Source organism: Saimiri boliviensis, chromosome 4 (genome assembly GCF_048565385.1).
Source record: "Saimiri boliviensis isolate mSaiBol1 chromosome 4, mSaiBol1.pri, whole genome shotgun sequence".
NCBI lineage: Eukaryota > Metazoa > Chordata > Mammalia > Primates > Cebidae > Saimiri > Saimiri boliviensis.
In genome coordinates, this window is record NC_133452.1 from 68407661 (window position 1) to 68431850 (window position 24190).

A 24190-nucleotide genomic window follows, 5' to 3' on the forward strand; every position below is an offset into this window, starting at 1 on the left:
TGACACTCCAGTATAAACCAGCATCACCTTTCACTTGTGTTACTGCCATAGTTTTATACTACTTCTCAGTCTTTTTCCCATATGATAGCCACAGAGAGCTTTAAAAATTACAAATCATGTTATGTTACTCTTCTACTTAAAATCCTGCAGCGAATCCAGGGTCTTTGCTATGAAGTACAATTCCTATCTTTCTTTCCATCTCATGTGTGACCACTTATTCAGCCACTCTAATTCTGTACAGTTCCTTAAACATTTGAACTTTGTCCTGATTTAGAGGTCTAGTTCTAGATCTTCATTCTAACTAGAATGTACTGAGGTTTCACATTTTTTTGTGGCCTGGTTCTTGTCATTTTATTCTCAACTCAGATCACCTCTCTTGAGACACCTTTCTAGAAACCTAATTTAAGGTAACTGTTATGTCTTACTCCCTATTACACCATCTATTAAAATGTATTTACATGAGCATTTGAAATAATTTTTAAATTAGTAAACATGTTGATTTTTTTTTTTTTTGTCTCCCACACTAAGTGGAACATAAGCTACATGACAGCAGAGACTTTGTCTACTTCATTGAATGTTTGAATAGTTTGTGCCACAAAGAGGAGATATTCAGGAACTATTTGCAAAATAAATGAATGATTCCACCTATGAATGAAAGATAAGATATTTAAAATTATATATCCTATTAGGAAAGCCCAATGAAAGTCATCTATTTTGAGTGATTATCAACTAAAAATAGTTGTATACATTCACACATACACATACATATACATATAGTCAGTACTTTAAGACCTTTGAATGAAAAAAATTATCCAGTTATCTAAAAGAAAATCATCTGATCATCTAATGAATAATCCAAGTATGTTAAATAAGGTATTTATGTAAATTGTTTGATTTTTAATCTTGTGACTTTTAAGTGGATTATGGCATGGAGTCTGGTTTGTGAGGAGTGTTAAAGAGTAGTGGGATTCCAGCATATAATACTTGGACTGAGTGGGTGGAGTGGCTGTCATCACTAATTCTGAAATTTTGAGCCTTAGCCACATCTTATAGGGAGTCAGAGAAAAATTGTAAAAATTATGTATGTCTTTGGTATCTATATGATTTATCACAAATATATGCTAAAATTTTAGTCTGTTGTTAGACTATCTTAAGCTTATGATATTTACACTAGCTTGGGAGGGACAGCATGTTCCTGAGTTTGTCTTAGATACCTAGTTAATGCTTTTTAATTAACTGACAAAATAAATACATATGACTATTATAAACAAGGAGGTATGTTTACTATACATTTTTGTTCTTCCAGCTAAATACTGTCATCCAGTTTATTTTTTAAAATAGAGTGTGCACTCAAGAGTACCCTGTGTTGCCAGTATTTGATAAATGGATATCCAAAACTTACACTTTCTATGGAATTTCATAATTGAGTCATCTTATTTCCATAAGATCAGTAGTCTAGTGAGTCCCAATAGGTATAGACAAGTTGTAGGATGAAGCTTGTAACACTGAAAATGTTTCTGGTCTGCTAAATATGATATGCTTTGCAAATGCTTAGTAGTTAGAACCAATTAAAAGGTTAAATGGTATATATTTAGAATGACTATCTGGACTAAACATAAAGCACTTGAGATAAATGATCATGAGACTCTCAGTTTTCTGTTTAAAAGCAAATGCTGATTTGCTAAGAAATAATTTCAGTTTATCTTTATGTATTCATTAATGTATAAGATCAATATGAAATGTTTTAAGTTAGAAGGCTGTCAAATGTTTAGAGGCAAAGATTATTAGCTGCATTTAATTAGGTATTGTGTGTGTAGGAAATAAAACAACACATATTAGTATGTAGTTATAAAGTTGAGTAAAATAGTTTTGCTAGAACCCACATTTTTCTTCTTTAATCGTTTGTTTTTTTAACTTAAAGCATTTGTAAATATAATTTGAATATTATTTAAACATAAGAAATCTATTCATAATGGACATTGATTATTTCATGTTCCAGTAGCTTACAAACATAATTCACAATATTCACATATACTGAGTTCTTTAATGATTTTTCTTATTGCTGTCTGAGCACATTCCTTTCAGTTTTACTTGTTGCTGAACATTATTTCATTCATTTTCTTTAATTCAAAATGAAAAACAAAAGAAACTTTATAAGGAGTGGTACAAAACATGAGCTGTTTTAAATATGCTATGAAGTTTTGGAGGGTTTTCCTTTTTTAACTTGCTGTTTCTATTCAGCATGTTCTGTTGATAGTGATGTGTATATATGCAACAATATTGTAAGGATTTTTTTTTTTTTCTTTTCTGAGACGGAGTTTCGCTTTTGTTACCCAGGCTGGAGTGCAGTGGCGCGATCTCAGCTCACTGCAACCTCCGCCTCCTGGGTTCAGGCAATTCTCCTGCCTCAGCCTCCTGAGTAGCTGAGATTATAGGCACACGCCACCATGCCCAGCTAATTTTTTGTATTTTTTAGTAGAGACGGGCTTTCACCATGTTGACCAGGATGGTCTCAATCTCTTGACCTCGTGATCCGCCCGCCTCAGCCTCCCAAAGTGCTGGGATTACAGGCTTGAGCCACCGCGCCCGGCTGTAAGGATTTTTTAAAATGTTTCTTTTGAAATAAATGTAGAGAAAATTAGCAAGATAAATTATCGTATGTTATTATTTTAAACAGTAAATTTGGTGTTAATTTGTATTTGAGCTAGGACATAGTTTAAGTCCCATCTGGGCCACAATTTATTAGCAGTGTGGACTTGGGTAAGTTATTTAACCTCTCTAAGTCTCAGTTCCTTTTGATAATTTCTTCATGTAGTCTCTAAAATAACCTTTTAGAGATGTTTCCAGAGGAGTCTTTATAATTTCTTTTATTTATATTGAATCTTTCTTTCATAATTTAAATCTAAGTCTGCTTGTTCTTGGAGGAGAAATTTATTATTTCTATGGTTTTAAACACTTTTCTTATTGTATTCCAAATTGAACTATAATATGCTTCTTCCTTGCTTAAAAGAGACCTTAAATAGTAACTGTGTTGCTTTTGCTAACAATTACACCCCTAATGGCTGAAAAAGTCCATGGCTATTTCATTCAATAATTTGGTGTTCATTTAGTAACCTGTTAAATGCGTGAAGAAAAGGTCAGCTCCTTCAGTGTGGCATATGTAGTCTGCTCTTGGCCTACTTTTCCATCTTCATCATCTTTGCTGCTCCTTTTCACTAGCTCTAAGTGCTTTTCTAATACCTGTTTCTCCTACCTGACATGGTATGCTTAGTGACTGTCTCTCCCTCACATACCTCAGCGTATAATTCATATCCTTACTTTAGAAACCTAAATGATGTAATCTAATTTTAGAAGTACCTTTTTCTTCCTTTAAACCACAAACTAGGGCTGGGTGTGGTGGCTTACAACTCTAATCCCAGTGCCTTGGGAAGCTGAGGTGGAAGGATAACTTTAACCCAGGAGTTCAAGACTAGTCTGAGCAAGACCAGCAAGACCCTGTCTCTACTAAAAATAAAAAAGTTAGTCGAGTGTGGTGATATGTATGTGTAGTCACAGGTACTCAGAAGGTTGAAGCAGGAGGATCACTTGTGCCCAGAATTTAGAAATTGCAGTGAGCTATGATTACTCCACCACACTCAAGCCTGGACAACAGAGCAAGCTGCTGTCTCAAAAAAAACATCAACAAAACCCAGAAACTAGTCAATTTTAAGGATAATTTTAAACATTGTCTAACTTTTGTTATAAAAACAAATATTTATATTGACAGAACTCCTTAGTATAATAATAATCAGTAAGTGATTATTAAATTGATTAGAATGCTATAAACCTCTATATGTGTAATAGGTTTTGTTTGTTGGTATATTCTGATATTTTATTTATCTCTTGAACTATCACCTTTAACAGCAAAGAAATAAGTTTTTTACTGAAAGTTGAATATAAGGCTTTTGCTAAACCACTACATATTTTGGTTAGATTCAATTTAGTATTTCTTTGGAGGACATTATGTATGCAGTGTATATCTTTAAACTTTCCCCCTCATTTAATTATAGTTCTTTTTGCAAGTAGCCAGCATAAAATCATTCAATAAAAATTTATTTAGCAGTCTATTATGTTCCTGGCAATTGATTAGGTACTGGGGTAATACAAAGAGTAATAAAAAACAGAATCCTTAGTTTCAATCCAATGGGTCAGAAATACATATAAAGAACTCATTTCAATATTTGTGGTTCAGGGTCATAATAATAATATATAAAGAGGGTTGTCTGAATGTCTAGCTGTTGAGAGAAGCTGTGATATTTTCTTAAATCTTCTAAAATATGGTGAAGCATAAAGAAGTAAAGATAACAGTTGTTTAGGGAATTAGAACTGGAGATTGCTTTTGAGCTTGAAGTCGAATGGTAATGAAGAGTAAATGAGAAGTCTTTGAACATTTTGTAAGCTGGAATGTGACATCAGATTTGTAGTTTAGGATAGTATACTCTGTTTCTTGTCATAAGTCTTTAAAACTGAAAATTACTGCATTGATTCATAGCACTGTTTTAGTAAACATCATATAAAAATGAAATGACATATGACAGTAATGAAAATAGCTACTGTTAATTTATTTCAACATATTTAACAAGTACCATCTCTGCGTATGGTTTATAGTATGTGATTTATAAATATTATCTAATTAAAGACTGTAATTCTGAAGTTACACTATATGACTTCAAATACCAGCTCTACCATTTATAGCTGTGTGAACTTAAACAAGCTTTTCAAGTCTCAGTTTCCTCATCTATAAAATAGTCCAGTGTGGTTATAGAAGTAATTAAAATATTTTATGTAAAGGACTCCTATGCTTAGCCCATAGTAAGCACTCCATAATTGTTAGCTATTTTTAAATTAATTTTTGTAGCTTCCTTGTGTTATAAAGATCACACCCTTACCTTGCAATATTATCTTGCAGATGAGGAAATTGAATTTAGAGATCTTAAATTACCTGCAGATCATACTTGATTATTACCTTGCAGATGAGAAAATGGAATTTAGGCATGTTAAGTTTCTTAAAAGTTATATTGCAAATAGTAGCAAAGCCAGTGTCTTAACCTGGGTCTCTGACTGTAAGCCCAGTGTCCTGAAAAATGTGTTGTGCTGTCCTTCCAAGGCTGAGTGATCTCACTGGTATGCTCAGATGTTTAATTGGCCTGCCTAAGGGTTTCTAGGCCTAGGAGATACTACTGTGATCTTTTCTGAATATATCTTTTGTCCAAATGAAAGTGTAAGTGTATATATAATAGATAAGTCTATGTTGCCTAACTCATCTGTTTTGTTACCTGTCTCAATAATTCTTTTTTAATGCTGTGTAGTATTCCATGGTATGAATATGTTAACATTTTGTTTATCCACTTACCTGTTGATGGGCATTTGAGTGGTTTTCCTGTTTTAGGCTATTACAGGTAAAGCTGCTGTGCTGTGAACATTCATATAGATGTTTTTGTATGTACATATACTTCTTTTTCTCTTGGGTAGCGCCTCAAAGGGATATGTTAGGTGCATGTTTCTTTAACTTTTAAAAACTTGCTTGATTGTTTCATAAAAGTGATTGTACATTTAATTTATCTACGATCAGTGTGTGTGAATTCTAGTTTCTCTACATCCTCACCAATATTTGCAATTAAAAAAAATTAAATTACTAAACTTATTGCCAGTTGTTTTTATGTTAGCCATTATAATAGGTGCATAATGGTGATTTTAATTTTTATTTCCCTAATTACTAATGATGTTGAGCATTTTTATATATGCTTATTTGACATCTACATATTTTCTTTGGTGAAATGATCACTGAATTCTTTACCTACTCTTAAAATTAAATTGCTTGTTTTCTTTATTATTGTGTTGTTTTTTATATATCTACATATAACTGCTTTATCAGATATATGTATTGTGAAGATTTTTACCCCATTCTGTGGCTTCTGTTTTTCTTAACAGTATTTTAAAGATAATAGGTTTCCATTTTGCTTAAGTCAAATTTACTGATATGTTTATAGATTTTATTTTATTTTATTTTATTTTATTTTATTTTATTTTATTTAAGAAATCTTGACATAACTCACATCCACAAAGACTTTCTTCCACATTTTCTTCTATGTGTTCTATACTCTCAGGTTTTACATTTAGGTCAGTAATTCATTTTGAGTTAATCTTTGTTATGTGACACAAAGTATGGATTCAAGTCATTTTTTTAACCTGTGTATACCCATTTAATTCTAGCATCATTTGTTCAAAATGCTGACCTTTGTCATTTATATTGCCTTTCAGCCCTTGTTGAAAATCAGTTGTCCAAATATGTATGGATTTATTTCTGGATTCTCTATTCAGTTCCTTGATTTATTTGTTTGTATTTATATAAATATGGTATTTTGATTTCTCTAGTATTTTAATAATTTTTGACATCAGCTAGTTTTAGCTCTCTAACATTGTTACTCTTTTTCAAAATTGTTTTCTTCCTTCTAGATCCTGTGTCTTTCCATGTGAATTTTAAAGTCAGTTTGTCAATTTCCATAGGAAAGCCTAGTTGGTGGGATTTTGATTGCAATTGCATTGAATCTGTAGATGAATTTGGAAAAAAAAAAAAAAAAGACATCTTAAAAATTTTATCTTTCATTTCTTTTAGCAAAATAGTATAGTTTTCAATATACAGGTCTTTCCCATCTCTTATCATACTTATCCTTAAGGAATTTATAACAGAGTACTATTTTCACTGTCAAAAAAATTGCTTTCAGATATTTCATTGCTGGTATATAGAAATGTAATTTTTTAGTTGTTAATCTTGTATCCTTAGCCTTCCTGAATTCACGCATTAGCTTTAGGAGGTTTTTTTTTTTATAGATTCCATATGATTTTTTACATAGACACTCAGGTCATCTCTAAATGCACATTTTTTTCTACCTTTTTTATATTAATGACTTTATTATTTTTCTTTTTTCCTTTTGTGTTTGCACTCCAGTACAATGTTAAGTGGATAGAACCTCCAATACAATGTTAATTGGTGAGTGAGTGTAACACCCTTCTTATTCCTGGTTTTAGAGAAAAGCATTACATTTTATCCTGTTAATATGATGGGAGCAGCTGTAAGGTTTTTGTAGATAGATGCCCTCTATCAGGTTGAGCGATTCTCTTCTACTTCTAGTTTGCTAAGATTAAAAAAAAATAAGTAAAAATAAAAATAAATGGTTCTTCAATAATAAAAATAAATGGATATTTGATTTTGTCAAATGCTTTTTCTGCATTTATGAAGATGATTGTAAAGTTTTTCTATGATGTATTATGTCATTTATAATTTTTAAATTTAATCTTTGAGGGGTATTAGTCTGTGATTTTATTTTGTCTGGCTTTTATATTTTATAGTGCTAGCTTCATAGAATGATTTGGGGAGTATTTCTTTTTTATATATATTTTTTGAAATAGTTTAAAACTACATGTAGTATTGATACTATTTCCACCTTAAATTTTAGATGGAATTCATTCAAGAATCTCTCTGGCCCTGGAGGTTTTTTGGGTTTTTTTTGTGGAAAGAATTTTAACCTCATTCTTAATTTCTTTAATAGACATGGGGTTAAGTTGTGTATTTGTTTTTGAGTGAGCTTTGAGAATTTGTGTTGTTTAAGAAAGTTGTCCATTTCATCTGAGTTGCCAAGTTTACTAGCATATAGTGGTTCATAATGTTCTCTTATTATTTTCATTTCTATATTATCTGTAGTGATATCACCTTTCTCATTCTTGATATGGATAATTAATATTTTCTCTTTTTTTTCTGATCAGTCTGCCCAGAGGTTAATCAATTTATTAATTTCAAAGAATCATTCTTTTCTGTTTTCTGTTTCATTGATCTTTATAATTATTTCCTTTATTCTTCTTTGGTTTTGATTTTCTAATTTTTTATTTTAAAAGATAAAGTCATTCTTTTAAAATATTTTTTCTTATTTTAATTGGGCATTTTTATAAGTTTTATTTGTAATTGACTAATAAAGCTATGATGTGATTTTTTTTTTTTTTTTTTTTTTTTTTGAGACGGAGTTTCGCTCTTGTTACCCAGGCTGGAGTGCAATGGCGCGATCTCGGCTCACCGCAACCTCCGCCTCCCGGGTTCAGGCAATTCTCCTGCCTCAGCCTCCTGAGTAGCTGGGATTACAGGCACGCGCCACCATGCCCAGCTACTTTTTTGTATTTTTAGTAGAGACGGGGTTTCACCATGTTGACCAGGATGGTCTCGATCTCTTGACCTCGTGATCCACCCGCCTCGGCCTCCCAAAGTGCTGGGATTACAGGCTTGAGCCACCGCGCCCGGCTGATGTGATGTTTTAATGCATGTATACATTGCATAATGAGTGATCAAATGAGGTTAATTAGCATATTTATCACTTTAAATATTTGTTATTTCTTTATGATAACATTCAAAATTCTTTCTTCTAGCTATCTTGAAATATACCTTATTATTTGCTAGAGTCTTCTGTGTAACAGCACAACAGAACTTAATCATCCTGTCTAACTATAACTTTGATCTCATTGACCAACCATTCTCCATGCTTTTCTTTACCCATCTTCTGTAGCTTCTGGTAATCACTATTCTGCTCTCTACTTCTATGAGATGAATGTTTTCAGGTACCACATATGAAAGAGAACTTGTGGTATTTTCTTTTTTAATATAGTAATTACTGCTACAGAATTTTCTCTAAGTATTGGTTTAGCAGCCTCTACAACTTTTGATGTAATAAATCTTTATTTCCTTTCAGTTAAAAATACTTACTCATTTCTATTTTGATTTCTTCTTTCATCAGTGATAAGAGGTGTTCTATTTTGTTGCAAATATTTATGTATTTTCTAAGTATCTTTATAATAAAGACACCTAATTTAATTCCATTGCAGTCAGAAAATATGCTTTGTATGACTGTCTTCCTTTTCAATTTATTAAGACTTGTTTTCTGATCAAGAATATAGTATAACTTAAATGTCCCAAGAGCAGTGAGGAGAACGTGTGTTCTACTATTGTTAGATGATTAAGTATCAATCAGGTTAAGTTGGTTTATAGTGCCATTCAAGTCTATGGTAGCCTTGCTGATTTTCATGCCTCCTTGTTGTACAGATTTTGAAGACTAGTATTGAAATCTTTGCCTATTTCCCTTTGTATGTCTTCAGTTTTTACTCATGTATTTTAAAGATCTGTTATTAGGTATACAAATATTTGGGACTGTTATATCATGCTGATTAATTTACCTTTTGTCATTATGAAATTACTTCCTTTTTTGCTGGTAATATTCTTGGCTTCAAAGTTTTTTTTTTTGACATTACTATAACCATTCCAAATTTCTGCCAGTAATCCCAACCAGTGTTTTGTTTACTCTCAGATCATTTAGTTTTCATCTAAGACTTCTATAGGAAAAATTTGGGAAAAAAATATTTAACTACTCTGTGTCTTAGTTTCTTTCTGATTAAGGGACACAATGAGAGTATCTACACCATAGAATTGTTTTGAGGATTAAACAAGGAAATAATATCAAAGATTTTACACCTGCACATGTTGCAGTACAAACTATATAAGTGTAGTTTATGGCTTTTGTTCTTACTGTTACTGCTGCATTTTTAAAAAGCTTTTTAAAAAACACATGAAATAGAATTTGCTATTGATTTATATCTTCAAGAAGTATCTTGTTTGCTGTCTAGTCATCTTTAATCTAGACTAGATAAATTAGAACATCATCATGAAATTTGTAAATGAATATGAACTCAAAAAATATCTGTATTTAATTTTGTTTTTTTACATTACTAATTTGCCATCTTTTTTTACTTAAGAATTGTATACTAAAATTTAGGTATAGTGTAGTCATATTTTCCAAATGTATTGTTTCCATTTAAAGTATATTAGAATTGTACAGTATTTTTCAGTTATTCTCAACTGCATATACCTCTGTTTAAATAACACACATTGTGAAACTACAAATTAGTCTCTTTAAAAAAAAAGCCAACTGAAATAAATGTTTGCAATGAATGATTTGTGTGGGTCCTTCACATTGTTACTATTTATAATGGATGATTCTTTTTTTTTTTTTAGATTGGACAGCTGGCCTTTAAAGGAATGAAGAGACTCAATAGAATCCAGTCAATAGTGTTTGAGACTGCCTACAACACCAATGAGAACATGCTGATTTGTGCCCCTACAGGAGCTGGAAAAACCAATATTGCAATGCTTACGGTCTTGCATGAAATCCGCCAGCATTTTCAACAAGGTGTTATCAAAAAAAATGAATTTAAGGTAGGTAAATAAATCAGACAACAGCTTTTTAAATTATAAGGAACAAAATTAATTTGCTATAGTATATATTACATGAAATTTGGAAGTTCTTAAATATATTGTACTTAGTCAGATAAGTAATGCTGCTTGATTTATTTCATTACTATTAAGGCAGTCCTTATTTGTGTTATGAAAATTCTATTACCATGTAAGAAACTATGAAAATACATTTAGCTTTGAAACCAAACCAATCTTCAAAGTGATGCAGCTGTGTAAACCAATTCTGTTTGTCCTTTAAACAGATACACACATATCTCACAACGATAAAACTTTTCATACATCAGTTAAGATTTTTCACTGGAAGTAGTTAGAATCATATTTTACAATAAATTGTGACTTGTCTTAGCTACTGTGAGACAAATGATATCGTAGTTTTTGCTCATTAATCAAGCTAATGTTCTTTGGTATAGATTGTATATGTTGCTCCAATGAAAGCCTTGGCAGCTGAAATGACAAATTACTTCAGCAGACGTCTAGAACCACTTGGCATCATTGTGAAAGAATTGACTGGTGATATGCAGTTGTCAAAAAGTGAAATTTTACGAACTCAGGTATGTTGTTTACCTAGATTTTTTGTTTAGTACCATTCTTTTTTTTAGGAATTGTGAAAATTATTAAATGACTATATCTTAAAAAACTAGAATACATAATACAAACACAGTAAACTTTTATTTGTAACCACACCATATCTCTGTACTACAAAGAGCTTTTGCGGGTACTTTGTTTTCTGGTATCCCTTATGATTCTTGTGATTCTTATTGCATCTTGAATATTGTTAGGTTCCAAGTCTATTGGCACTGAGGCTGTTCTTTTAAAATAGTAGGGAATGAGGATATAGGTAAGACTAGAGTTTAATTTCAAGAGGAGGTAACTATGTAGATCTTAAAATGATTGCGCTAGTATACCAAACCATTCCATAAGAATGGCTTAGCATATAATAAAGCTTTTTGGCCATTCATTATTTCATCAAATGCACAGTTATTATTATTAAATCATGCAGTGTGTATAGCTCTATTATTAGATGAAATGAATGAATGCATGACAACAAAGACAACTAAGATACAGTTCCTGTCTTCAAGAATTTTATGACTAAGTAAGAAAAAAATATTTAGGTTTCAACTAGATAATTATTATTGAAAGCAATATGTAAGTAAGGTGAGTTTCATTGTGTTTTTTAAAAATGAAATAGTGGATGACCAGGTATTAATGGAAAAATTCATAGTTTGATGGAAAATAGATAATAGAACTTTAGAAATGATGAGTCGATACTGATGTAATATGTGATTGCAATGTGAGTTAGTTTCCTAGGGCCCCTATAGCAAAATACTATAAGCTCAGTGGTAAAGACCAAAAGTATCTGAGTCAGGTCTCAATCAATTTTGAAAGTTTATTTTGCCAAAGTTAAGGTTGTACCAGTGACATAACCTCAGGTGGTCTTGACAGCATGTGCTCAATGTGATTGGGGTACAGCTTGGTTTATACATCTTAGGGAAACATAAGACATCTGTCAATACATGTAAGATGTACATTGGTTTGGTCTGGAAGGGCAGGACAACTCAAAGTGGGGGCTTCCAGATCATAGGTAGATGTAAAGATTTTATGATTGGCAGTTGGTTGAAAGAGTTATCTAAAGAAAGGAATGTGGAGACCAAGGTTTTATCATGCAGATGAAACCTATCCATTCAGGGAGAATAGATTATAAATGTTTCTTAATATGCTTAAAGAGTCTGTTCTATCAGTAATTCCAAGAGGAAGGAGAATATAATAAGGTATGTCCTGTTCTCACTTCCCATCATGGCCTGATCTAGTTTTTCAGGTTAACTTTGGAATGCCTTTGCTGAGAGGAGGGATCTATTCAGATGGTTGCAGGGCTTAGAATTTTATATTTGGTTTACAGTGTGTTAAAACAACAGTCTTAATTCTCTCACAGTACTGGAGTTTAGAAGTCTGAGATCAAGGTGTCAGCAGAGTTGGTTCCTTCAAGAGGCTTTGAGAACATAACTGGTCTATGCTTCCTAGTTTCTGGTGGCTGGTGGGAATTTTTGGCATTCTTGGGTTTGTAGATACATTACTCCAAGCTCTGCTTCTGTCTCTGTGTGACCTTTTTCCCTTGCTTACGTTTTCCCCTACTCGCCTTTTTCAAGGATATTGGTCATTGGATTTAGGGCCTACCATAATCAGGATGATCTCATCTTAACAACCTTTCCTTAATTACATCTGCAAAGACCCTTTTTTCAAATAAGGTCGCATATATGGACTGAATGTTTACATACCATCTCCCTGACCCCCAAACATAATTTATATGTTGAAGTCCTAGTCCACAAGTAATAGTGTTTGGAGGTAAGGCCTTTGGGAGATAATTGGATTTAGATTAGGTCATAAAGTGGAGAGGACCTGCATGGTGGTGTTAGTGCCCTTATAACAAGAAGAGACCTTTTTCTCTCTACACCTACCAAAGAAAAGCTGTGTGAGCACGTAGTAATAAAATGACTGTCTAAAAGCTGGGAAACCAGCGTTCAAGAGACATCAAGACATCAAATCTGGGTGGTCTGCACATGTACCCCAGAACTTAAAGTATAATAATAATAAAAATAATAAAGTCCAAATTTTTTAGTCAGGGAAAAAGAAACAGGGTGAGATTCCATCTCAATAAATAAGTAAATAAATAAATAGAAATACTGATAGACTTAATTCACAAAGACAAAGCTCTTTGTGACTTGAATAGTTTAAAAATTACAAAGGAGCCCCAAAGCCAAAACATTTTGAAAACTACTATGATAGGGGAAAACTCCTTATATATGACATTAGATTCCTTTTATTGTATATTTCCAGCCTGATTTTCAACCTTTTCTCACAGATGCTTCCCAACATAAACTATAGCCAGGCTATTTTTTGCTTTTTATGAAATAGCGTTGCTCAAGTAATATTTTCTTAAGTGATTATTGCTTTTTAGCAAGTTTCCGCATGTATTTTCTCCTTTTTCTTAATTTCTTCCTTTATCTATTGACATTTGTTCACAACTTTCCCATTCTTTAAAATCCACTTCAAACCTTATATTTACTTCTTCCCTGATGCCTATAGCACCATTCATTTATATTCATAAAATAATACCTAGTGCCCAAATCTGTGCTTTTGGACCTGACATAGTCTTAAAATCTGGATCACTCTCAAGTAAAATTTTAATTGCTCTTGAACTGTATCCAACTATGTTACTGATGCTAATGAAAGAATGTTTATGGAAAGACAAGGGAGGTAACATTTGAATTCAGTTTATTCAATTTATGAGTCAGTCACTATGCTAAATGCATATGTACAACTTCCCTGAGTCTTCAAAGGAACCCTATTGGTTAGTATCTCCATTTTACAGGAGCAGAACGTAAAACCGAAAAAAAAAAATCTACTTAGATTTATGTATTTTCAAAGGTTTATGAACATCTGTTTTTTATTCATGTGTCCATTTTTGCGCTTGGCTAGACTCTGTATCCTTTTTCAGTATTTTTTGACTGTGTAAGGGCAGGGATTATGTGCTTGGCCTCAGAAATAATATATTAATTGAACCCCCTGTCTTGTGCTTGCTCTAATTCCTGATACTTAGAGGTGCTAATTTTTGTAGAACTGAAACTGTATAGTTTCTAATCTTTTTACCCTGACCTACCCTTCTCACAGATTCTTACAGATTAAAAACTTCTGCTGTCACTGCCTTTGAGATTAGGCTATAGATAGAGCAAAGCAGAGAATAATGTAAAGAATGTGGGAGTACATACATCCTCAACTTTTTATGTGGAGTTTGAATTTCTTACCTTCCTCATCCTCAATTTTATAATTTTTAATAGCTTCTTAATTATTCCTATTATGCATTTTTTGTAAATAAGTTTCCCAGTAATCAGCATTGATTAAATTAAATATAATCTAAAATTTCCCTTGTCATTTTTTCTAGCTTTCTCAGTATTGTTAATCTTGTTTTAAATATAGGAAGGTAAATTAATCTCATTTGTAATTTTTTTTTTTTTTGCCATGCTGTTCTGATCATATTACTGTCTTGCTCATAAACTTTCATTGATTCTTTATTGCTTATTGAATTAAGTCCAACTACCTAGCTTGTTAAGAATCTTGTATAAATTAAGTATAATATGAGATGTGATGTATTTTGTGGTTCACTAGGGACCATCAGGTATAGCACTAGTTATGATTTGATTGAGGTTTCAATGTAAAATTTCCTTTTACAAGACAGAATTATGTAATTCTAAGATTTACTGTTAGGAGAAACAATCAGTACAGACAACAAATACTTTCTTGGTGTGCAGCCAAAAAGCAATTTTGTGCAACTTTGCAAAGCACCGTAAATTTGTCATTGGTTATTAAAACACTGATCTACTTTTCCAACCTTATTTTTTACTATTCTGTATCTACCATTGGTTTTAAACTTTTCCCTCTAAATGTATCCTTGATGAAGAGTTACTATTTTATAACATTCACTGTACTTTTCAGTGCTGCCATTGAGCAGTGTTCCTTTCAACATCAGCAAAAACACTGGTCAGAAATTTTAGAAAAGATTTCTCCTGTCCTGGCAGCAACTGTGTGTTAAAGCAAGGCATTTGTTCTGAGTTTGAAATTGTTCTCTTCTTTTATATTTGTTTGCTCATTTAGGGGGAAGCATTTTACCTGTATGCCTTTGGGAGTTGAGATAGGTTATTTCAGGTTTTGTTTTTGTTTATTTTTTGGTTAAGGATAGAGGGAGATTCTGTTAGATCTCTTAGGCCCAAGCAACTGTGAAGGCAAATCTGAATTTTCTTTTTATAAATGCTAGATCAAAGCTCCAGCAAGTGTGGTTGACAGGGCATGGGTGCTGTGTATATGCGTGAGCTCAGATCATAGACAATGTTCGATGTCACACTGCCCTGATCTACTTTTCTTTCAAAGGGATTTTTCCTATGGTATGTAGTCTATTGGTTATTTCAATATATGGGATAATGGTGGGAATAAATGGTAGATGGAGATGGGGCAAATATCATATATGCCCAGGTTGCAGTTTTATCTGAATATCTGTAAGTTATATGCTTAATTCCCATAAATGTTCTGTTTAGTTCTCAGCCTGACATTGGGCTTTTCACTTTAAATTTCAAGCTGCTTTACTGGCTCTGAATCCCAGCTCTAAGATCTGATTTTGGGCACCTTTTACCAATTAAAGTCATGGTTTTCTCTCCTCTTTTTTGCAGCCATAGTCATGCATGTTGGATTATACTCTTGGGCCAATAATCTCCAAATTCCAATTCTTACTGGCACTTGCTGCATTTCTGCATAAAATCTGAGGATGTCTTTATTTCACTTCCATTCCTGAAGGACATTTTTTGTAGAAATAGATTTGTGGGTTGTCAGTTCTTTCTTCATTTTTTTTTTATTTTTTAGAGACAAGGTCTCACTCTGTCACCAAGGCTGTACTACAGTGGCACAATAATGTCCCACTGCAGCCTCAGCCCTCTGTGCTCAAGTGATCCTCTCCTCTCAGAGAACAGCAGAGACTATAGGCGCATGCCACTACATCTGGCTAATCTTTATGTTTTGTAGCAGTGAGGTATTGCCATTTTGCCTAGGCTGTTCCCAAACTCCTGGCTCAAGCAATTCTCTTGCCTCAGCCTCCCAAAGTACTTGGAATATAGACATTAGCTACCATGCCAGGCCTTCTTGTCTTTCAACCCTTAAAATGTATGCCACTTTTTTTCTGGCCTCTGTGTTTTCTGAAGAGAAATTTACTCCATTCAAATTACTGTTCTTTTACAGTGAACGTGTTGTTTATCTTGAAGTTCTTTAAAGATTCAAGATTCTTTCTTTATCTTTAGTTTCCAACAGTTTTATTATGATGTGCCTAGGAGTGTTTGCTCAGCTTCTTGAATCTGCAGATTTATGTCCTATATCAAATTTGGGGAATTTCCAGCCTTTATTTCTTCAAACTTTCATGTTTTCTCTTTTACTTTTTAGATTCTACTGACAGGAATGTTAGCTCTTTTGTTATTATCCCACAGGACACCAAGATCTGGGTTTTTGGTTTTTGTTTTATTTTTCAATGTGTTTTCTCTCTGCTGTTCTGTTTGGATGACTTCTTTGATCTATGTTTGACTCCACTGATTCTTCATTTTGCTGTCTAGAATCTGTGAATGAGCTCTTCCAATGAGTTTTTAAAGTTAGGTTATTATGCTTTTCAGTTCCAAACTTTCTATTAGGCTTTTGAAACTATCTTCTATTTCCTTGCTGAGACATTTCTATTTTTTGATTTGTTTCAATGGTGTTTGAAATTGCTCCTTGAAGGATTTTGATGATAATTACTTTAAAAATCTTGTCAAAACCGAATCCAGTAGCGCACCAAAAAACTTACCCACCACAATCAAGTTGGCGTCATCGCTAGGATGCAAGGCTGGTTCAACATATACAAATCAATAAATGTAATCGATAAACCACATGATTATCTCAATAGATGCAGAAAAGGCCTTTGCTAAAATTCAACATCCCTTTATGTTAAAAACTCAATAAACTAGGTATCGATGAAACATCTCAAAATAATAAGCACTGTTTGTGACAGTCCCACAGCAAATATCATATTGAATGGGCAAAAGCTGGAAGCATTCCCTTTGAAAACTGGTACAAGACAAGGATGACCTCTCTCACCACTCGTATTGAATATAGTATTGGAAGTTCTGGCCAGGGTTTTTAAGTTCAGGCAAGAGAAAGAAATAATGGGTATTCACATAGAGAGCAAGTCAACTTGTCTCTGTTTGCAGATGACATGGTTTTTTATTTAGAAAATGCCATCATCTCAGCCCAAAAACTTCTTAAACTGATAGGCAACTTCAGCGAAGTCTCAGGATACAAAAATCAATGTGCAGAAATCACAAGCATTCCTTTACACCAATAATAGACAAGCAGAAAGCCAAATCATGAATGAACTCCCATTCACAATTTCTAGAGACAATAAAATACCTAGGACTACAGCTAACAAGGGATGTGAAGGACCTCTTCAAGGAGAACAGCAAACCACTACCCAAGGAAATAAGAGAGGATGCAAACAAATGGAAAAATATTCCATGCTCATGGATAGGAAGAATCAATATCAAGAAAATGGCCATGCTGCCCAAAGTAATTTACAGATTCAATGCTATTCTCACCAGTCTACCATTGACAATCTTCACAGAATTAGAGAACTACCTTCAGTTTCCTAGGAAATCAAAGAAGACCCTGCATGGCATGGCTAAGCAATAAGAAGCATCATGCTGCCTGACTTCAAACTATACTGCAAGAAATAACACCACACATCTACAACCATCTGATCTTTGACAAAGCTGTCAAAAACAAAGAATAGGGAGAGGATCTCCTATTCAATAAATGTTGCTGGGAAAACAGGCTAGGCATATGGAGAAAACTCAAACTGGACCCCTTCTGTATACCATATACAAAAATTAACTCAGGATGGATTAAAGACTTAAGTATAAAGCCCCAAATCATAAAAACCCTAGAAGAAAACCTAGGCAATATGATTCAGATGTAAGCATGGGAGCAAAGACTTCATGACAAAAACGCCAAAAGCAATTGCAACAAAAGCCAGAATTGACAAATGGGATCTAATTAAACTAAAGAGCTCCTGCACAGCAAAAGAAAGTATCATCAGGGTGAACAGGCAACCTACAGAATGGGAGAACTTTTTTTTTTTTTTTTTTAAGGCTAGTCAAGGGAGAAAATTTTTGCAATCTACCCATCTGACAAAGGTCTAATATCCAGAATTTACAAGGAACTTAAACATATTTGCAAGAAACTTAAACATATTTACAGGGAAAAAACAAACAGCCCCATTAAAAAGTGGGCAAAGGATATGAACAGACGCTTCTCAAAAGAAGACATTTAGGTGGACAACAAACATATGAAAAACAGCTCAAAATCACTGATCATTAGAGAAATGCAAATCAAAACCACAATGAGATACCAACACATACCAGTCAGAATGGCAATTATTAAAAAATCAGGAAATAACAGATGCTGGCAAGATTGTGAAGAAATAGGAACACCTTCACACTGTTGGTGGGAATGTAAATTAGTTCAACCATTGTGGAAGACAGTATGGTGATTCCTCAAGGATCTGGAACCAGAAATAACATTTGACTCAGCAATCTCATTACTGGTTATATACCCAAAAGTATATAAATCATTCTACTATAAAGATACACACATACGTGTCTTTATTGCAGCACTATTTACAGTAGCAAAGACTTGAAACCAACCCAAATGCCCATCAGTGGTAGACTGTAAAAATAAAATGTGGTATATAGACATCATGGAATACTATGCAACCATAAAAAGGAGTCAGATCATGTCTTTTGCAGGAACATGGATGAAGCTGGAAGCCATCATCCTCAGCAAACTGACACAGGAACAGAAAACCAAACACTGCATGTTTTCACTCAGAAGTGGGAGTTGAACAATGAGGATACATGGACATAGGGAGGGGAATAACACATACCAGGACCTGTTGGGGATTGTGGGTTGAAAGGAGGAAACTTAGAGGATGGGTCATTAGGTGCAGCAAACTACTATGGCACACATACACCTGTGTAACAAACCTGCACATCTACACACGTATCCCTGAACTTAAATAAAAATAAAATGAAAATAAAAGTCTTGTCAGATAATTCCAACATCTTTATCATCTGAGTTAGTGTCTGTTACATGTGTCTTCTCATTTGAGTTGAGATTTTCCTGGTGCTTGGTAAAGATGTTATTTGCAGTTGCATCCTGGACTTTTTGAGCATTATGATATCAGAATGCTTCCTATTTAAATCTCCTTACTTGTTACTACCTGGGTGGGATGATAGTCAATACTTTATTTACACTTGTTCCCACCCCTCAGTTCCAGTCTTCACACATAGTGAGTTGGGAGAGGAACACTTTCTTTCTCTGTGGTATTTGAGGGGTGTTGTCCAAAAGATTCAGTTTCTCTTTAGTATTCCCTATCAGTCCTTTGTATAGAAAGAGCAGTCTTACTTTGTTTGTTTGTTTAGGGAGTTAGTTCTGCACCCATTGACTTTCTGAGTTGTGGGCTTCTTCACCAGTCTCAGATACACAGAAAGAAACTCTAGGAACTCACTGCTAGCTCTTTGTTTGAATCCTGATATCCCTATTCAGTGCTACTTCTTTTTTTCACTTTTTAGAGTCTTCTCATGTCTCTTCCGTGCATTTTATCTAGGATTATTGTATGTAATAAGCAAGAATAAGATGAAATATTTCTACTCTATCTTTTTTAGCCATATAGGCTTAAAATTACAAGATAGTAAACTTTATCAGCTTTCTCTGTGATTTGTGCCTTGTTTGTTCATTGTGGTTTTCTGAAAATCCCAGTTTATCCAAAGTGTATGAAGTTCTTTTACATTTTTCTTCTGAATGATTTAAAGTTTTATTTTTTAGATTTAAGTCTTAAGTCTCTCTGGATTTTTATTGTTACTTTTGTAAGAGGAGGGTTATTGTATTATTTCTTTACCTAAAGAAAGCCATTTTTGTCATCATCTCTCTAGCCTTTTCTAGTGAATTATAATATTATCTTTGTTACATTCTCAATTCTACTGTTGTGGCTATTACTGAGCTGTATTTGTTGCTGTTGGTGGTGGTGGTGGTGGCTCTGTGTGTGTGTGTGTGTGTGTGTGTGTGTGTGTGTGTGTGTGTGTCTGTCTGTCTGTGTCTGTCTGTCTGTCTATATCTGGCCTTCCTTGAGGACTACAGTTTTAATTACTGTTATTTTAGAATAAGTCATGATTGTAAAGCAAATTCTGCCTCCTTATTTTATTCTCATGTATTAGAATAGCCTTAGCTGTTTACTGAACTTTTTAATTTTGAAATTGAACTCTTTCATTACATCAAAGATTTGTTTGGGTTTTTATTAGAATTATTTTTCTGGAATACTTTGAACAAAGTTGAGACTTTTACTGTGTCATCTCTCCATCTATGAGCATTGCATATTTTCCACTTTTTAAGTATTTTTGAAGGCTCTTCAAAAATGTATTTCATCATGTATCTTACACATTTTTAAAGATTTATTTCCAGATACCTTGTATTATTTGTCACTATTTTTTTAAGAAGTTCTTTTATATTTTGTAATGCCTGTTGTTGGAGTATAAGAACATTTGTTTTTTGTTTTTTTTTTTTTCATATTCTATGATACTGCTAAGTATTCTTACTAATAGTTATAGATTATCTGTAAATTCTCTTTGACTTTCTATGTCGGCAGTGATATAATCTGCAAAGTAAAGCAATTTGGCCCCAAAATTTCGAGAGAGTCCAGTCTTAGAATCATATTTTTATCATTCAGTTCCCTTACTGGATATATATATGTGTGTAATGTTACTATTTTATATATTTCCTTATGTCTTTTTGTACTTTTGTACTGAGAGAAGGGAATTTACATGAGCTCAGTTGGCTTTATTGCATGAAGGTTATAAATTTATTATTCTAATGGTAATGAACAACAGACAAAATAATCACAGAAGAGTGATTAACATATATCTCAAAAATTACTACTATTTTTTCTTGTAAATGTGGAACTTCCAAACTTTTACTGAATTACTTAAGTTAAAAGTTGAAAATAGAGAAATGTACATGTTACCTCTAAGGAAGAAAATTTATAAACAGAAATGTAAAATTATTAGAAAATTCAGAAGCACAAAATATTTTGCCTGTGTTTTTAACTTGTGGTACAAAGAATTTTTTTTAATTAATTGGAAATACCATTTGTCATAACAACATTTTGGCTAATTGAAAATAAACATTCACTCAAACCAATTTTTAAATCACTAGTAGTTTTTCTGATTAATAGCAGTTTCAAAACTAATAAAAAATCCTTGATAAATTACTTTTGTATTTTATTCCAACAATAAGATTTTTACATATATGAATCTTAAAAATCTCCTAATGATATCTGTTAACCTAAATATATATTATTTTGATATTTTTCCATGTAGATGCATAATTTAAAAAAGTTTACTTTTTTTAACAAAAAAGGTTTCTTTGTTACTCCTATAGAATTTGGAAGTTCTTTTCTAAGTAAACTTGAATTTTAATGTTGTGAAATGTACAGTGTAAAGTATATTGATACATGTAGTTTTGTCACCCTTTTCAAATATCATGTTTTACTTTTACAAAGTTCTCAATGTAGATTTCGTGTTAGAAACTCTTCTGTGTTTAAGAAACCCATATGAGTTCTATATATAGTAGAAATAAATTTATCCTTTCTGACTGGATTAACCAGATCATTTTATGAAATTAGTGCTGGTGGATGGAAAATGCAAAATGCTTTGCAGAAGATTCCTAGAACTGAAGTATAACACGGCTGATGTTTTAAGGGGTACATTAGAGGTTAAGATCCATCATGAAATAGTTATTCATGCAATTACGAATTTGTATCAGTAAAAGTCTCTTGATCCTAATACAGTCTTAGAACTCTAACTTGTTGTGACTTGTTAACATTTTGGAAGGGATCCATCTACTGGTTTTTCTTACCTGATTTTAAAAGGGCCTGACTGGTCTGTGTAGAGGATAGAGGATAACTTTGTATGGATTGACTGGTAGTTAGGCTAAAAGCACTATGTTAAAAGTAAAACCAAAGGCTTATTTAATTTTATGATTCTGAGAGGTCTTTGTTTTGTCTGTATTCATACTTTGAGAGTGAAAATGAAAACATCAGAAATATTTGAAATTTAAGCTTTTATTATACTCTAGAACAAGTTGGCCCAGTGTGTATGTGTGTAGCAGAATATTTTGGGGAACTGCAGAATGAATGACATAATTCTATAGTTGGATGGTCATGTAGTCTGCTCTAAGAGTGATTCATAATTCATGTTAATTTAATAAAGACAATAAACAAAATTAGCTGGGGGTGCAGCTACTCAGGAGGCTGATATGGAAGGATTGCTTGAGCCCTAGAGGTTGAGGATGCAGCCAGCGTGTTGGTGCCACTGCACTCCAGCCTGGGTTTATTGAGCAATACCTCATCTCAAAAAAAAAAAAAAAGGAAGCACATTGGGGGAAAATATATATAAATAAAGATTATGATGCTTTGCAGGAAAGTTAATTTATTTAACATTGTAAACTTAGCATTTTCCAAACTTAATAGAAATTGCTTTGAGAAATGCTGTTCAGGAACATTTTTGCTGAGTTAGCAAAAGAGTGTTCAAGTGAGAAAGAGTTAATACTACTTTTGAGAGTTTTAAGAAATCCAGATACAGAAAGACAAACATCCCATGTTCTCGCTTATTTGTTGGATCTCGTATTAGTCTATTTTCATATTGCTATGAAGAAATGCCAGAGACTGGGTTATTTATAAATAAAAAGAGGTTTAATAGACTCACAGTTTTACATGGCTGTGGAGGCCTCACAGTCATGGTGGAAGGTGAAGTAAAAGGTGATAATTTTGTTACATCATTTCTAGCATCAACTAGTTTTGCAGAGCAGGTAAATTTGTTTTGTTACATAGGTATGTTTTGTAATTAAGCCAGTGTAGACATTTTGGGCTACTACTTTATTTATGATTTTATTCATTCCCTGATGTGACACCTAGTGGTTTCCCTGATGTGTCTTAACAGTTATTAATTGGCCAGAATAGTGGTAGTAGTGATGGCAGTACAGGATTGGGGATAGGGACAGCAATAATAATAGCAGACACTTATGTAAGGTTAGTATGTGCTTTGTGCTGTAATCTTTTTTTATGGAATAATTCCCTTAATCACAACAAACCTAAAAGATAAGTACTGTTTTAATCTCCATTTTACAGTTGAGAAAATTGAAGCAGGGAGAATTTAAGTTGCCCAAGGTCACACTGCTGTAAGTACCATGGCAGGTACTCAGACTACCCAGACTGATGTTATAGCCTTTTTATAATAATTGCGTCACATTACTGTAGTTATTAAAAAGTACTTCAGGTTTTGTGCTTGTAAGTCTTGTTGAAATATCTGATATTTATGTCATATCAAAAGCACTGTTTTAATAAGTTATATTTAAGGAAGATTATATAAATACATAGTATCTATTTAATCTTCAGTCAGCGTTTTCTGTTGTTCATCAAGTAATGAAAATCCCCTTCATAATTGTCACCTGGTGGTAAAAAAATTCTTCTCCCGCTATCCAGAAGCTCTGCTTTACTTACTGGTATTTACAAAAGCTTCCTTGCCCCCATGCACCACTTCTTCCCCCAAAGAAAAAGAACAAGAAAAATGAGAAAGACTTTTCTAGGCATTACTAATTTGCATCAAATTGGACAATTCCCTCTGACAACATTATTGTAGCTCCTACAGAAACTATCGTAAGACAGGGCAGTGTCCTTTGTCCCATTTGTGTAAAATTTTTGAGAACATATGTATATACATATACATATACCTATGTATATATACATATACATAGGTATATGTATGCATTTTTTGTTCTTTTTTTCAATGATATATAGTAAGCAATGCTTACGTTTTAGGGGAGAAGAACAAGCTAGTGGAGAAGAGATGAGAGAGCCTCTGTGATTAGAATGCTTTACAAATTCATGCATTTTTTAAATTTAAGAAATAATTAATGAATGAAATTGCTTCAAGAGGTTGAGTTTTAATATTGAGCTTTCAGATTTTATCTGAAGGAACTATGAGCAGTTGCCTCATGGGGTTGCTATTGCATTTATTCTGAAAGTATTGTTCTCTTAATCCATTTAGTGTTGCTACAACAGAATACCTGAGACAGAGTAGTTTATAAAGAAAAGATACTGGCTGGGTGCGGTGGCTCACGCCTGTAATCCCAGCACTTTGGGAGGCCGAGGCGGATGGATCACGAGGTCAAGAGATTGAGACCATCCTG

The 24190-nt window shown here is 33.1% G+C and overlaps 1 protein-coding gene across 2 annotated transcripts in view; it reads left to right on the forward strand.

Annotated features, from left to right (window-relative positions):
* The window catches only part of ASCC3 (activating signal cointegrator 1 complex subunit 3), a 337355-nt gene that overhangs the window by 77889 nt on the left and 235276 nt on the right, over nucleotides 1-24190 (forward strand). For both annotated transcript variants that reach the window (XM_074397671.1, XM_003922908.4), the window contains exons 9-10: nucleotides 10091-10291; nucleotides 10741-10881. In XM_074397671.1, coding sequence (XP_074253772.1) covers nucleotides 10091-10291; nucleotides 10741-10881 — 342 coding nt within the window. The remainder of the gene's footprint in view (nucleotides 1-10090; nucleotides 10292-10740; nucleotides 10882-24190) is intronic.